Source organism: Larimichthys crocea, chromosome XIII (genome assembly GCF_000972845.2).
Source record: "Larimichthys crocea isolate SSNF chromosome XIII, L_crocea_2.0, whole genome shotgun sequence".
Taxonomy (NCBI): Eukaryota; Metazoa; Chordata; class Actinopteri; family Sciaenidae; genus Larimichthys; species Larimichthys crocea.
The window spans coordinates 8,480,250-8,496,835 of record NC_040023.1 but is presented as its reverse complement, the minus strand read 5'-3'; the positions used below and the strand labels follow the sequence as shown (position 1 = coordinate 8,496,835).

At 42.5% G+C, this 16,586-nt stretch overlaps 1 protein-coding gene across 2 annotated transcripts; it reads left to right on the top strand.

Annotated features, from left to right (window-relative positions):
- Positions 1-1,200: 1,200 nt before the first annotated feature.
- On the top strand, positions 1,201-15,717 carry iffo1a (intermediate filament family orphan 1a). 2 transcript variants are annotated; one of them, XM_019253402.2, is made up of 9 exons: positions 1,201-3,035; positions 9,540-9,600; positions 10,255-10,350; positions 10,474-10,614; positions 10,702-10,889; positions 10,968-11,085; positions 11,590-11,691; positions 11,923-12,053; positions 12,126-15,717. In XM_019253402.2, exons 1-9 carry the CDS (start codon positions 2,056-2,058, stop codon positions 12,277-12,279), a joined length of 1,971 nt encoding a protein of 656 aa, XP_019108947.1. In that variant the 5' UTR covers positions 1,201-2,055; the 3' UTR covers positions 12,280-15,717. The 2 variants fall into 2 exon arrangements, with proteins under 2 accessions (XP_019108947.1, XP_019108936.1); XM_019253391.2 differs by having other exon boundaries at positions 1,203-3,035; positions 10,699-10,889.
- Positions 15,718-16,586: the final 869 nt, after the last annotated feature.

Below are 16,586 nucleotides of genomic sequence, written 5' to 3'. Positions count from 1 at the left end.
GCCTTTGCATGGATGTCTGAGTGCCTCTCTACGTGGATGGAAGGCAAACCACCTCCAGCTGAACCTCTCAAAAACTGAACGGCTAATCCTCCCAGACAGACCTACTTCACACCATGACATCAACATTAACGTCCTACAAGTCCCTACCAGATCAGGGGCGTCCCAGCTCTCCAGAGAGGACCTCCTCTCCTAGGACTACCAACAGCAAACAACAATTCCAGGGTGCAAGCTATATGTCGGGCAACTCGATTAAATAATATGTTGCTACAGCACATGAATTTCAATATTTAAGATAAATAGACCCTTTTCACTGCAGAGATTTTGATGTTATAGTAAGAAAAACACAAAGTATAACTATAATTTGTCATCAGTCTGTATTGTATTGGTGCATTTAGTCAAAATACTTAATTTAAACTGTGAGCCATTCAACATAATTTTAGGCAGGGTGCCCAGACAAATGTCACTGAGTTTAATGCAGAGTATGATATTAGTTTCTGGGAGAAACGCCAAAAATAAAATGAAGATGTTGCAACATTAGCTCCAGTAAAGGCAGTGGGTATAAATGGAGGACAGAGTGTTTTTCTAAACAGGGACCTCTCTCCCCTCCAAAAAATATTAAAATAACTGCTGATGCACACTTCTTATTATTTATGAGAAAAGGGTTAAGAAAGTCTAAACATGTGGTTTACATTTTCATTCACAAATTTACGAATGACATTTTCTCTCTCCGTACAGAGGCCCTATGCAGCCGTGCATTCATACATTTTATTTCCTGTTTTCTCATGATAACAGCATAATATATGTTCTTTCAAGATCTCCAGTTATTTATGTCAGCATCTTGAAATAACAAATATTGTTATACCGACATAAGGTCATAGTTTTCTCAAGATCTTGAATTAATCTAAATTTAATTCTCAAGTTAATGAATGAAACGTGATAGGCCTGAGATTTCCATCACACGCAAATGATATACTTATTTTCCTTGCAAAGATTTAATAAACATCCTTTGGATTTCTCGAGATCTCATTAATTATGCCGTTAATCTCAAGAAAACAAAGTTTGGTTATCTCAAGATCTCAAGAAAGATGTTTTTATTTCAAGATAATGATATGCAAAAACTAATTAAATGAACTTGTTATCAAGATAAAATGGAGGCAATAAAATGTTTTGACTGCTTTGGGCTTCCGTAAATCTGCCATGCAGCGCACACACACACACACTATTAGCTTGGTTAGCAGCTGTGACTGAGCACTGGGACTCTAGAAAAAGTTTTTTGTGAGATTTTCCATGTATTCTTGTTGTCTGACAGTTGAACTCATCATTATAAAAACGCATTTAATAATCTAACATTTAATCCAGAAAGTTTGGAGACCGTAAAAAGGTGCACTTCTACTCTGGTCACTACGGTAGCGCTGACAGGACTGCCCGGTGCTCCTCTATTACCGCCTGTACGGTATGTGAAAGCCGCAGTCATGCACTTGTGTTTATCCCTGAGCTGTGCTGCACCGCTGCTCGACACTCCGCTCGGACTCATTTCACCTCATTAGCTGGAGCCAAAGTTAGTGTTGTCTCCTCTGACTACCGTGCATCTCCGTTAAATCTGTCAAATATCTCCGTGCGGGTTTATTCTAACGCTTAGAATAAAAAAAAAATTAATCCTGCGCGTCACCACTGTGATCTATCGACGGGAAATTAGTCCTGCGTAAAAGTTAAACTCGGTGATCTGATTTTGCTGCAGGGGCCAGCTGTGTGTCTGCGAGTTCAGAGGCACCTTGTTGTTTTTCTCCCTCACAGCGCATCAGCTCCGGTTTACTGTGATATCCAGGTGGGATTCAGTTGTTTTGCTGCATTTAAGGCCCTTAAAGCGTCCTCTTTAAACCGCATTATCTGACTTTAGCACACACAGCTCTGCGTAAAGGTGATCATCATCAGAGGAGGAGGAGGAGGAGGAGGAGGAGGAACGAGGCTGAGGCTGCTGCTGGGCCTGATTCTGGTGTTCGGGGCGATAATCTGATTTTTAGACCCGCAGAGTTGAACATATAGAAGTCTGGGTTCATGCCGGATTTCGAGCACTTCAGATTTTCCTACTCGAGCATGAATCCGGTCCTGGGGGAGAGCGGTTTCCTGGCCCCGCAGCAGCAGCAGCACCATCAGATGACAGGCCAAGTCGACTCCGCCATCCCAGATCCTGGATACTTCCTTGGGGATCACGGTGGGTTCGGGCCTGATGGGTTGTCCGGGCTGGACCTGGGCGCCCTGCCACCGTCGGGCCTCGCCTACTTGCACCTGAGCAGCCCCCTGCACCGCGTACCACCGGCCGCCACGGCGCTGCGCAACGACCTGGGATCCAACATCAGCGTCCTGAAGACTCTGAACCTGCGCTTCCGCTGCTTTTTGGCCAAAGTGCACGAACTGGAGCGCAGGAATAAGGTGCTGGAGAAGCAGCTGCAGCAGGCTCTGGAGGGGAACTGCGGAGGGGATGGACACCAGAAGCCGCTGACCAAAGAGATGGGGGTCCAGACTGGGTTTATTGGGCCCATTCCATCCAGACCGGGCCTCATCCCGCTCATCAACGCCAACAACCCGGCCTACCTCCCCGGCGGCCTCCTCTCTCCAACCCTGAACCCTCCTCCTCTGTTTGACAACAAATACCTGCAGGCCAACAACCTCAACCCGATCACCACGGATTCAAACTCCAACCTCACCACGTCCGGTTTCTCCATCAGTCCTGCGCTGAGTCCCACCGACCCATCCCGAACAATCACCAACATCAACGAGAAATACGCCTCACACGCTGGGACGAACACCAACAACATCCCCCCTCCTCCCCCGCGCTTCCTCCCCGGAACGATCTGGTCCTTCAACCACACACGCCGGTTTGGCACCGGGAGGGAGTCGTGCGTCACGGGCCCCGGAGTCTCCTGGACGCACCCGGACGGTGTCGGGGTCCAGATTGACACCATCACACCTGAGATCAGGGCCCTGTACAACGTGCTGGCCAAGGTGAAGAGAGAAAGAGACGAGTACAAGAGAAGGTAAGGGCTGTTTACACTCGGATCATGGCTTTGGCCTTCTTGGTTTATTGTAAATGGATTCTCATTTGCCAGCTGAGCGCCAGCCTCAGCCCCTCAGAGCTCCAGCACAGTGTATTTTGGCACATGAGGTCATTGATCTCTCCTAAAAGCTTCAGCATGACACTGAATCATTTGATTTTTGTCACCCCATAAGGATTTTTTGCAGCGTGATGCAGTTAATGCTGAGGTAGAGCTCTCCTTAACGTCTCTGCTTGTGTTGGGTCACTGGGGGCAGACCAATCAATGAACTGGGACAGCTTAATGGCAAGATTTGTTTTACATTACCTGATATTCATTTGGCAGATTATTTTGTACAAAGAGACTCCGAAGAACAAGATCCATTATAATAATGCCTGGAAAACCTTGGACAGGCGTTCATCTGTGTTAGAGGCTACATATTAATCAATATATTGAGTTATTTCTTCTGCTCAGTACTGTACTCACTAAAATATTGGACAAGGCTCAACAGTTTCCATCCATTTTGGGAAGTTGACCACCAGTTCTTTGGACGCTGTCCGTAGCAACTCCAAAATAAACTTGTTACAAAGTCTGTAAAGTATCAACGATAAAACTACAGACAGTGTAAAGACATGGATGTTGTATCCGTGACATCACCCACTCAGGTTTCTGAAGAGTGTTGCCTCTTTCACCTCACGGCTCGTTTAAAAGTTGACAAAGATGCGGAGTGTCCACCTGGGCTGAGTGATACCTGGCTGCTCAAACAAGCCGACGGTAACACACAGATTTCGAGCTTTAAAGTCGGCGGTTGTTCTTAATTTTAACAAATGATTTAAGAAATAAATAAATTGGACTCTATCAACCTAAAAACACTTGTAGGTTCTGAATCCTCCGTCACCTTCTAATGAGTCTGATCTTACATGAAAGCAAGCCAGACATCATTGTTGTGCACAGCAGCAATAGATGACTCGGTGCATGACATGAAGAAATGGTACTTGTGTCATTTTCATCACAGCCTGTCTGACACTTACTGACACACATTAACCCCCCCCGGCTGCTTTATGCTTATAAGCACTGACCTCACTGCTTTGTGCTTCAGCCTGCTGAGGCAGGCAGGACCAACCTTCAGTCACATCGATCCGAGAAGGAGCAGGACGACTTATCGACAGCGACGGCTCAGACTTTGACCTGCGTGCTGCCGTGCTTATCATCTGTCAGCTATGAACATGAAGGCAGTTTGAAGGATGGATGAAACCTGAAAAACCTTTTTGATTTTGATGTTGGTAGTTTTTATTTCAGGCTCAGTAATGGAAGGGTCACAGGTTCAATTCCTGGCTCCCCCCAGTCCAGTTGAAGTGTCTTTGAGCAAGATACTGAACCCCAAAATGGAAAAAAGCGTTTGGGTGCTCAAACAAGTCACCTGTAACAGCATCCACCTGTCAGTCAAAACATCAGTGCTCTTAATCCTGCATAACTTTAAGCCTTAATATAATGTGAACAGGTGAGTTGTATATAAATTCACCCTCAGTACAGTTGTCATGAACGGGGAAATTAGCTACAGAGACCAAAACAGTTTTTTGTACCAGGCTGTAAACATGTTTATTTCTGCTGTGAAGTTGGACATTTGAACATGTTTGAGGAACTGCGGTTGTTGCTTGGATGAATGTCAAATGTGCTTTGAGTACAATTTGTGAACTAAACACCGGGACAAGAAAGATGCTGTAGTTTTTCTTTCGCATGAGGTCAGCATAAAGTACCACAGCAGGAGGAGGAGGAGGTTAATTATTCAGGTGTGTCTCGGTAAAAGTCCCATTCACAGATAATGTTAGGTGACTCATGGTTTAAGTCTCGGATGGCATGAAACTCTTCTAAAGATGAACAGCTGTGTTCTTTGATTTCTGAAGTCAGTGGCACATGAAAGCAGAGATGTCAGCTTACTGCACATTTAATTGAAACCTGATTAGAAATATTCAGCAGTTTAAATCTGTTGGCAGTCAGGGTTCTTTACTCTGTAGGAATAGCAGCTGAGACTCCAGGGTCCAGACATCCCACGTTTCTATCACTGACAGTATAAAGAATGGACACCATATCCGTGACGTCACTCACTGTGGCAGTCTCTGCCTCTGCTGCCTCCCGACTGATCTAAACATCGGCAAAGACGTGGACTGTGAGTTGATCTGAGGCGGGTTGAATGACGCCTGGTTGCTCAAACAAGTCACCTGTAACAGCATCCACCTGTCAATCAAAGCGGCCACGCTCTTAATTCTCAAAATTAGCTACAGAGACCAAAACTGTTTTTTGTACCAGGCTGTAAACATGTTTATTTCTGCTGTGAAGTTGGACATTTGAACATGGGGACTTATGGAGACTGACTCACTTCTGGAGCCAGCCTCAAGTGGACGTTTGAGGAACTGCAGTTTTTGACACTTTGCCGAGGTTGCTGCTTGGTTTCTAGACAGGGCTGTAGCCAGAATTACTTTTATTTTTGTAGTTTTATTTACTCCGTTAACAGTTGTGCTTTCTAATGCTGTGGACGTGACCTCGCTACCCCTGATTGTAGCTTGTGTGTTTCTGTGTTGAGGATGTTATTTAAAGAAAACTTTCGAATGGAAAAATACTTCCCAGAACTCAAACATCGTCCAGTAAGTAAGTTAATTTGACTGTGACTGTGAATGTTTGCTGCAGGGAGGGCAGGCAGTCTGAAGGGAGGAGGTGTCTGGGGAAAAGCTTAACACGAGGAGTTGTTTTTCTCTGTCCTGCTCCTCTTAATTCTCTTTCTTCCTCCTCCTCTTCCTCCTCGTCCTGGTACCTGCAATGCAGCACTGGCCTGTGACCGCCAGCAGTGATGTCACCCAGTCTGCCATCGTCTCCATTTTATCTTTTACCCTCTGCCTCCCTCTGTGTCTCTCTTTTATCTCTCGCTCTGCATATCTGCATCGCTCCTCACATTTCTCCCTCTCCTCTCCTCTCCTCTTTTTAAATTGTCCCTGTTGACTCCTCATCCATCTCTGTCCCTCTGCCTGACTCATTTCACCCCCTCCTCTCTGTCCCATGTGAGGCTCTGCAGCGTCAGGCAGGCGCTGACATCATCATCAACATCGTCTTCATCCCCCAAAAACCACACCCCAACCCCCTGATAAACACGTTACCATGGCCAAAAATATGTGGACAGTTAAACATGCACCCGTGTGTGATTCCACAAACCACAACTCTCCTCTCAGATCCGATTGGACCTTCTGCAGGGATTAGATTCAGCCACCAGTGAGGTCCAACACTGATATCTGTTTGTCCAACTGGTAGGAGACCCCGGGGAAGACCCAGAACTCACAACATAGCGTCTGGAACACCCTGTTCAATCTGCTGCCAATGCAACCCAATCCCAGATAAGAGGTTGAAAAAAGGATGGATGGACTTGAATTTGATGCTTAAGAAGGTGTGGGAATGCTGGGGGAGGTCAGATCTCCGTGTGCCTCCACACTAAACCAGAAAAACTATTTCTTGTTGAACGAGAATGATGAATTCCTGCCCACATGCTCCGTTTTACCTCCTCCCACCCTCGATGAGATGGCGCTCTTCAAGATCATTCACAGTTAGACATGTAATAAATCTTACAACTTTCCAAACTCTCATAGCAGTAATAGATAGTAATAGATATGTTGCTTCGTGAGGCCTGATTCAGAGCAAATCCAGTATTGCAGTACTGGCGTGTGGCGTGTTCAGGCTGCAGTGATGTTCCACAGGGTGCTGAAATAAAATGCAGTGACCTGTGGCGAAGCAGTTCAACTTTCGGAGATCAAACTGCTCCACAGTCAGCCTGAAATGTCTCTGAAACTGAGACTATCCAGGTGGAGTTTGTGGATGATGCTATGATACTCTCTCCCAGTTGTGTTCTGACTTTTTTTTTATTATGTAACCAGTTTCTCTTTCTGTCTCTGGCTCGCGGTCTATGCTGCAAAATAAAATAGTGACACATAGAAGTTTCCTTTTGGTTTGAGGGAGAGAGAGGCTGCTGTTGAGCGACTTAGACTGTGAATGAGAGAGAGGGAGGGAGAAGGAGAAGGACGGTGAATCACAGGATGAAAAAGCTGAAAGAAGAAAACATTTTTGATATTTCGGGAAAATACTTTTATTCACATTGGTCTAAAGCTTCACTGATCACAAAGCTAGAGCCAGGAGGTGTAACGGTAACTCCCTGTGAAACTACATCAGATGAGAAATGAATTAACAAACTTCAGAGGTGTTGGCAAGTGTTTTTTTTTTACTTTCCAGTCTTTATTAATCTGAGCTAACTGCCTCCTGCCTCCATACTTTAACACACAAACATGAGAACGGTATCGACCTTCTCATCAACTCTTGGAAAGAAAGTGAAAAAGTGTAACGAGAAACAAAGTGGACTCTGTGGAAGAGGACCTGCGCTGTTTGTAGATACGACAGGCTCATTATGAGGTAAAAACATAATGATTCTTATTTTCAGGTGATTGTACACCAACGAAAACGCTGAACCTTTTTAAAGAAAGTTAAAAACAGGAGGCAGTGTCACAGTGGCTGTTTTCTCTAAAGAGGACATCACAGTCTCCGTGACGTCCAAGTCTGCTGACATCACAGCTCACGAGTGCAGTGCAGCAACTCGCTCTTATTCAAGTGACAAATGCCAGAGATCATGCTTTTTCACAGGCGTCTGCGTCATCGTCGGTCATACTGTGTGTGTGTGTGTGTGTGTGTGTGTGTGTGTGTGTGTGTGCGCGCTCAATGACACCCAGCAGCTTCACTGCAGAGCCACGTGTTGAGACTGACAAACAGGTCAGAGCAACAAGGACATCAGCGTATTGGAATTTAATTTTCATAACTCTGTTTTCATAAGTGTATAATCAGCTGAAGAAGGTTGTAACGAGGCTTTAGGGCTTTTAATTGATTAGTTTTCGAGTGTTTTGATAACTGATGTGTCGTTTTTAGTCAGTTTTTAAGAAGAAAATGTAAAAATTTTCTGGTTTTGAGATTTTCAAATTTGAATATTTTCTGTTTCTTTTAGTCCTTGATGACAGTTCACTGAATATCTTCAGGTTGTGGATAAAACAAGACGTTTGAGTATGTCGCTTTGGGAAACTTTGATCAACATTTTTGGCAGTTTATGGACCACACGACTAATCAATTAATGCTAAAAATAAAAATTAAATTAACAGATTAATCTCAAATGAAAACGATGTTCAGCTGTATAAATATCTCAAATCTGAACGGCGTCACATCTCACTCGATTCATGCAACCTTACATGTGACCTGTACTTGAACTCTCAAGGTGGAAGTTATCCTGATCTGATATGAGGTCAGTGACATGAAGTCATAGTTTCAGTGGAGCAGCAGCTCAGAAAATCAATTAAATTCAGTCAAAATCCAGATGAGCAAACTGTTACAGAGCGTTTGAAACCAGCAGGAGGAGCTGCAGGAAACACAAGAGATCGATCACGTGGAGCTTTGGCCTGAGTGGAGAGGAAAGGATGTTAATACTGTACTGATTTCAGATCCTAAGCTCAAATTAAAAAAAAAGACTGTCAGGAATCTGGTCACTTATTGCAAAGGGTTGGAAAAGTCAGGGCTTCACCATAGTAAGTAATTCAACATGCTGGACCGGTGTCGGTCCTGCGTTCCAGTCAAAGATGGTCGAACTTTCCATCTTGGAGACGTCCAAACGTTCCAGAGTCTGACTGGAATGTTTCTTCCTCTAAACAATGTAAACAAGACAGGAGGACAAACAGGCAACAGCCAACGTTACATTTTATTTAACGACTCTTCTAGACTTGGAAAAGTATCTAAATATTCCATTCACTGCTATACATCATACCTCTGACTGACTGATTCTTCATGATGTCGAGGTCGATGGATTCATGGAGTTTGCAAATAGGAACTCTTTGGACTTTGAGTGTCGTTTCATTGTACCAGGACGTTGTTCATTTTCACTTTCATGCTCCGGTTTGTCTGGAACGCTGCATAACCTCATTTAGTCGAGTATCGGGTATCAGCCATGATGCGTCTGATCCACACTGAGCATCTCAAAAGTGTTTGTTGCAATCCGTCACAATCATTCCTGGCCTCATTGTTCATAGAAATGATCTCGAGTTATAGAGGTTTTAAAAACAGAACAAAGAGTTATTGGAATTCCTATGGAGAGAGAAAACACTGTTCTTCTTCGACTTCATTCAAAGATGCATTTCAGACGGCTTGTAGTCCTGCAGTGTGAGCTCGGCCTCCGTCTTCTTATGTAACGCTCGCTGAGTAACACTCGTGGTGATGCTGCAGAGTGGAGGTCAGTCAGGTGTCCATGGTGGGTTTCTCCTTAAAGCTGCAGAGAAGAAGATCACAACTCATCGTTCACATGAGGGCAGACGTTAAAGCTGCTCAGATTGTTTTTGTTTGACTAAAAGAGTTTAGTGTGTTTTTTTGTGATCGTCTTTGTTTTATGCTTCAAAGTGCTGATTAATGTGCATAACTACTCTCATACCTTCTGTGTTATAGATGGGAGGAAGAGTACACGGCCAGGATGGACCTTCAGGAGAAAGTGGCTGAACTGGAGGAGGTAAAGTTTCAACTTCAGTTTTCTTCAAGTCCATGAAGAAAATAGTTTTGTTCTTCTAAACTCATTTCTTATTTTTAAATGATCAACACCATGTGCTTTTTGTGACAGGAAGCAACAGGCTTTATTTTGAAATGCTACATGAAGAAAGTTGTATATAAGAGAGTGCAAAGTCATCTGTAGCAAACTCTGATCCCAATATGAATTTCATGTGGTGATTAAAGGCGACCAGGCGTCTGAAAATAATCTGGAGGATGAAATATACGAACCCTCTGATGGTAAAATCATAAATTTATAATCAGACTGATGTATTGCAGATTGCTGTATACGTTCTATTGAACATGCGCTGATATGAAAACAGTTTGTTTCCGGTAAATGCTGCATAAAAAATATCGGTGTCACTGCAAAGTCTGTCCAGCAAACTGATTTCCAATAAAGATGGCAAGCAGCACGGCTCTCAGCAGTGTCAGTAAGATGTGGTTGATGAATATGTTAAATTATTTAACATTTAACGGCCTGCTGAGTTTCTTCTGCAAAGTCATGTTGGTGCACAATCTTCATATTTTCATTTGAGCTCAAACCACCACATCTAATCTGAGTGTTTGCACAAATCCTCTAATACTGAGGCCACAGCTTCATACTGTGTGTGTGTTTCAGGACCTGCAGGAGAGCGAGGTGTGTCAGGACGAGCTGGCTCTGCGGGTCAAGCAGCTGAAGGCTGAACTCGTTCTCTTTAAAGGACTCGTCAGCAACGTGAGTCTGCTCTGAAGAACCAGAACAAAGCTGACCAGAAACCTGAGTCATGACAGTAAGCATGACTAAACAGATTATTAAATAATAAATAAAAAATAAGAATCCTTTCCATGTCTCCATCAGAACCTGTCCGATCTGGACACGAAGATCCAGGAGAAGGCCATGAAGGTGGACATGGATATCTGCCGCCGCATCGACATCACCGCCCGCCTCTGCGACGTCGCCCAGCAGAGGAACTGTGAGGACATGATTAACATGTTCCAGGTATGTTTGTGACGATGGACGTCCACAGCATCATCATCATCATCAGCATCAACCGTCGCTTTAAGAAAACACGTCTCCTCTCAGCAGGTGGCCACGCCCCCCACCACGCTGAACGGCCGGGCTCGGAAACAGAGCGGGCAGTCGGCGAAGGGCGGCGGCGACGGGGACGAACTGAGCATGTCCGAGAGCGAGGGAGGCGGGGCTAAGGACGAGGAGTCGTGCAGCACCTCGGCCAATCAGATCAACGAGCAGATGCAGAGGATGCTGAATCAGCTGTAGGTGTTTCTAGACGATGATGTTTGAACTCGCTGATGTTCATACGTGTAGCTGACGTGTGTGTGTGTTTGTTTCAGGAGGGAGTGTGAGTTCGAGGATGACTGTGACAGTCTGGCCTGGGAGGAAACAGAAGAAACTCTTCTTCTCTGGGAAGATTTCCCCGGATATCCACTGGGAGTGGAAACACAGGGCGAGGTACGGCTCCATAAAACCCAGAATATTCATTAAAGAAAGATGAAAATTGAAATTCAGATACAATATTATACTGAAGTTGACCTCCAGTGTACTCAGCTCATGTTGGAGCTCGGTGCAGGTTTATTTTCACACAGGCGTCAGGGGGTCAGTTTTACTTTGCCCCACTTTGCTGACCCGACCCGGTGGACGAGTTGTTTTTAGGCCGTTGTGACATTTCCCAGCAGCAGGTCGATGCTTTTGTTTTTCAGTGTGACGCAGACAGCTCGAGTCTGTCCAACCTGCTTATTTCATCCACTCCTGACATGCTCTCTGGTTTATATTTTGATGTTTCTGTATATCTGCTGTCTTATTCTAAAGTAGCATGCAGTCTGAAGTTCAACCATTTGTCGCTCTCATGAGAGAAACATTGATAACTAACAGCCCAATTCACCGTCACAGATCGTGTAAATTAAGTGTTTTTATTTTGTCTGTCTCTCCTCCCCCTCATACTCTCACCGTCTCCAGCTGCAGCAGCAGGAGGAGTCCATCGAGGAGGTGATTAAAGACACAGAGTGTCTGTTCAAGTCCAGAGAGAAGGAATACCAAGAAACCATCGACCAGATAGAGGTGAGTCACTGGTTCCCACTTGTTTTCAAGCTTTATTTGATAGAGACAGCTGAAGAGTGACCGGGGAACGACATGCAGCAAAGGGCCGCAGGTCGGATTCAAACCCTGGGCCGCTGCAGCATGGACTGAGCCTTCGTACATGAGATCAACAACAACCCAAGTCGTTATATTTTAAGTCGTCGTTGCAGGATCGATGGATGTTCATGGATTTGTGCTTTCTGTCCTCGTCAGCTGGAACTCGCCACAGCCAAGAGCGACATGAACCGCCACCTTCACGAGTACATGGAGATGTGTTCGATGAAAAGAGGGCTGGACGTCCAGATGGAGACCTGCAGGAGACTCATCACACAGAGTGGAGACAGGTGACAAACACACACACACAAGGAAATCCACAGAAATCCAACATTTGCTCATGAATCTCTCTCCTTCAACAGGAAGTCCACCTCGCTCATCCCGCTCACCGTGGACGACTCGGACAGCGACGAGAAGGAGAGGAAAAAGCCGGCTCTGCCCGCCGACTCCGAGAGCAGCGACTCCTGCTACGAAACCAACGCCGCCGTCCCTCCGCTGGCGTGGAGGAAACCCTAACACACGCTGAAACACACACTGCTGGTCCTCTGAAGTGAAGCGACGTCGACGCTCGGCGAGAGCAAGAAAACAAAATCAAGTCGTGCGAAGCTTCCACACATCTAAAATTAGTTTTTTCTTGACCTGAAGGTTTGAAATTCTTTTAAAACCAGCAGATGTAAAAAGTCTTCTTGATCTTTAAGCTTCTCTGAAAAGCCAGCCGGATGATTTTTCAAAAGTCGTGACTTTGAAACGTCTTTACAAAACCATCAGTCTGCTTGCAAAGCCTCTATAGAAAATATCAATATAATAATTTTCAAGGTTGTCGGTGAAAGATTTGACTCTTGATGCTTCACTTGAAGTGTCACTGCTGCCCTCCTGTGGTCATCAGCTGTGCATGCACCTCACTGAAGGTCAAACAGAACAAAATGGCACTGATTTAGTTTGTTGATGAAATGAAGATTTTATTTTTCTGTTTTTCGTGCAGGATTATTTGCACAGATTCTGTAGTGACGCCTTACAGCTGCAGCTTCACGCGCACAGAGAAATGTAATGCACAAAGAGAGTTTGCACAAAACAAACAGTGAGAGACAGTTTTACTGATTAATTTCTTATTTATTATGGTGACAGGCATGTTTTTAATCTGTATTTGTGTTTTTATTTGTAACTCTGTCGTGCGCAGCAGCTTTAAAATGTTGAGCAGAAAGTTTAGTTCCTAAAAATATAGAGTAACTATTTTACAGATTTCTCTCTATCGAAGCCCGACTTGCCTTAAACTGATAAACATTTGAGAAGTATGACACCTTCTCTGTCCTGATATTAAATGATTTATTTGTGCTTTACCAAAACCTGCATCTTTAATTAACCAGAATTAATTTAAAGAATGTTTTTTTTAAATTAGGTACTTGGTAAATCCACCTCAGATTTCTGAATCTCGAGGCCGTAGCTGCCGTTGAGGAGAAAAGGCAACGTCAAGATTGTCTCCAGAAATTTCATATTTTAACAATCGAATGACAAATTACATGTGATGGACTTTTCAGGTTTAAAATGAAGTTAAAATAAAATGAGGGAAAACAGTATTTTATTTCTGATACTGTGTAAAAGTTTTTTTTTTCTGCAATCTTTACTCTTTTTTTAGTTATTCTTCATCAGCCCTCGACAAATTAGTCAAAAGAAACGAGCTGAGAGGCTAAAATCACAGAACGCGTACCCACAACTACTGATTCAAACCGTCACGTTGGTGAATAAACCTGGAAGAAATAACAGCAGAACAATTAAATGAATTAATATAATCTAAAAGTGTTTACAAAGATTCTTTTGGTGTCTAAAATCCTGACCACACTGTCCATATTAATCATATTGTAGCAAACACAGGCTGTTTTGGATTCATAATTTAGAAATTGAAAGCAAAGCCTGAGACGTTTAAGCAAACTGTAATTATTGTATGGATTGTAAAAAGAAAAAGGACAGATGTATGGCTTTAACAAATGATTCTTTTCATTGCAAACCATTTTCTATAAAAGGTCAAGACAAAGGTAGAAAAATGAAAATAATTTCTGTTGGACTAATAGTTAAAAAATTCTGTTTTCTAACACTAAAACAAGCAAATAGAGCCCGACTGATACATTCATTGGTGTATATGTTACCCAACATGCACCAATACGTTTTTTGACTGTATATCTTGCTTTTAAAAAAATGGTAATTTATTGGCGTCACTGTGAAGTTCATCCAGCAGAGTGAACTGTGACGAGCAGCACAGAGTGCAGAGAGTGAGGAGCTCTAAATGATGTACACGTTAAATTATTTAACATGTTAAAAGATATTTAACTTAAATATTCTGCCACCTTATCGGTAATCTGTGAATTTTTTCATTCTAAAATCTGTCTCAAAAATACATTTCAGGAGCAACATTTAAAAACTGCAAACTTAATATCTACATTACTGCTGTTTCATTTTCTTTAAATCGAAAACTTGTTGTTTCCATCCTTGACAGATCCTTTAAAGTTTAGTTAATCATTAAAGTCATAATTTAAAGGTCCAGTGTGTCAGATTTAAGTGGCTCTATTTACAGAATATGACAAATGTAATCTAGAATATTCCTAACTTTGTTTTAATTAGTGTATAACCACCTAAAAATAAGAATCATTATGTTTTTATTACCTTAGAATGAGACTTTTATATCTGCAGATGCCGCTGGTCCTCTGTGAAAATGCCACTGAATCTTTCACAACGGTCCTTCGTAGATTTAGTTTGGGGAATTTTAGTCTCTCAGCTGAATTTAAAAAGGGAAGGTGTCATTTATGTGCCAACCATCATCGACGTGTAATGAAACCACGTGACATATTTCTTCTGCTACTGATTTGTTTGATCGACATTTTTTAGGCGTTTAAGGGCATTTTATTTAGTTTTTTCTTTTACTAAAGTGTATTTTAAGACATATTTGTTCCTTAAATGTACAGTTTGTAAAGGCTAAATATTGTATCTAATGTAAATAATAAGGCTGGCTGTACAATGCTGAACTAAAAAATGCTGTAAGCTTCATGTTCTTATGATGTAAATTTATTTTATTTATACCGTCTTTTAGTTTTAGCGTCATCGTTATCGCTGTGACCTGAATTAGACATCTTAGTATCATCATAGTTATCTTTCAGTATTTGTTTCAGAGTAAATGAAGCTGCAGCGATGATTAAAGAGGAGGGAAAGTTTCCTTTTATTCTCCTGTTTCAGGACGTGTACATACGTGTGGGATAGAAGCCATGACGAAGGAGTTTTGAGTTTTTCTACTTTGGTTTTGTGCCAGTTTTTCTCTCCGTTTGTCGACCTGCTGTAAAGAACGCGTCACAGTTCACCTCGTCAAACACATCTCTGATTAAATGAATGTCTGCTTACTCAGTAACCTGCCATGTTCACCACAGAAAATCAGGAACATTTTCAGTTTTAGTCCTGTGGTTTTCTTCGCTGAACACGTTTCTAACACCTGAAAATGCTGCTCTCTGCATACTATACTGTTATTTTACACTTTTTACAGATAGTTCCTGGTACTCGGAGAAGAAATGGACTAAAATTAAAAATGTCAAATTGTTCCCTTTTAATATCAACATAACTGCAAGTGTACAATAAAGGCAAAATAGACAAAGAATCACTCACCTCATCAAACTGTACAGAAGCTGCTTTACCGGAACTGTTGAGATCTATATTATCAGACTGTAAATAACATCTGTGGAGAGAAAACAAATAAATGGAGTGTGTGTGAAAGGAAAAGAAATGATTTAAAGACCTCGTGGAATAGATGCTGGAGAGCGCAGAAGTATGGGCTCGTCTGATGAATGTTTCTGGGTGCAGATATTCGTGGTGATTTAAAGTTTTTCTTGTTTTCGTGAGGTCTTTAACGTTTGTTCTCCTCGGTCACAGTGTGCAGAGCTGAATGAAAAGTTGCACAGAATAAAACATTTGAAAGAGTGTCTGATGTGTGTGAGTTTGTTTACAGCAGCAGCAGAAAGAAAGAAAGAAAGAAAGAAAGTTTACTGTGAGAGCATCTTCCTTCTACTGGATTGGCGACTTTAAACTGAGACTTTACATATCAAATGGAAATGTTTTACATTTTACTGCACAACATTTGACATCTCAAGCCTCCTTTTAGCATTTTAAGATTTTTCATGGCACATGTGGATCAGATATGAGGCATCATGGGTACAAACAAAACTAAACCCACCTTTAAGACCCTTTTGAGGTTCTTGTACTACAATTTATGCAATTTTCTCCCAGCGTCTCTTTTCATTGCTGTGCAGACAACACACAGTCTGAGACCTCAAAAAATAATTTAAGTATTTTTACAAATTAAGATACTCAACAGTACATAAAGTACCTTTACTAGCTGAAACATTAAAGTGTTATATATTTCAATAATCATATATCTCTGACATGGATCATTCTGAGGGGTACTTTTAGTACTTTGAGCATATTTCGATGCCGATACTTGTAGTAGTTTGTAGTTTTACTTAAGTTTAAATCCTAAATGCTTCTTTCTCCTGCACTAGATATTAAAGAGTTAAAGACACAACCTGGATCAACCATAATATAAAAGTGTGGTTTAACAGTACATTTACTTTTTACTTAAGTACATTTTTTACATGTTTCTAGCCAAGGATATGGAAGCTATGGAAGCCCATTTCTGCCAGTAAAAAAATAATCAAATAAATCAAACAAGTCACTGATCGTTGGTTAGCTCAGTTTGTAGAGCATCCAACCCATGTTCAAAGGCTTAGTCCTTGCCACGGCAACCCAGTGCTCAAATCCGCCAAAATTGGCAGAGAGAGATGGGGAACAAC

Bases quoted from the DNA above. Each gene is read 5' to 3' on its own strand.
- iffo1a (XM_019253391.2), top strand. From the start codon at position 2,056: ATGCCGGATTTCGAGCACTTCAGATTTTCCTACTCGAGCATGAATCCG. The intron at 3,036-9,539 runs GTAAGGGCTGTT...TCTGTGTTATAG, and splicing joins AGAGACGAGTACAAGAGAAG to ATGGGAGGAAGAGTACACGG. The intron at 10,351-10,473 runs GTGAGTCTGCTC...TGTCTCCATCAG, and splicing joins TTAAAGGACTCGTCAGCAAC to AACCTGTCCGATCTGGACAC.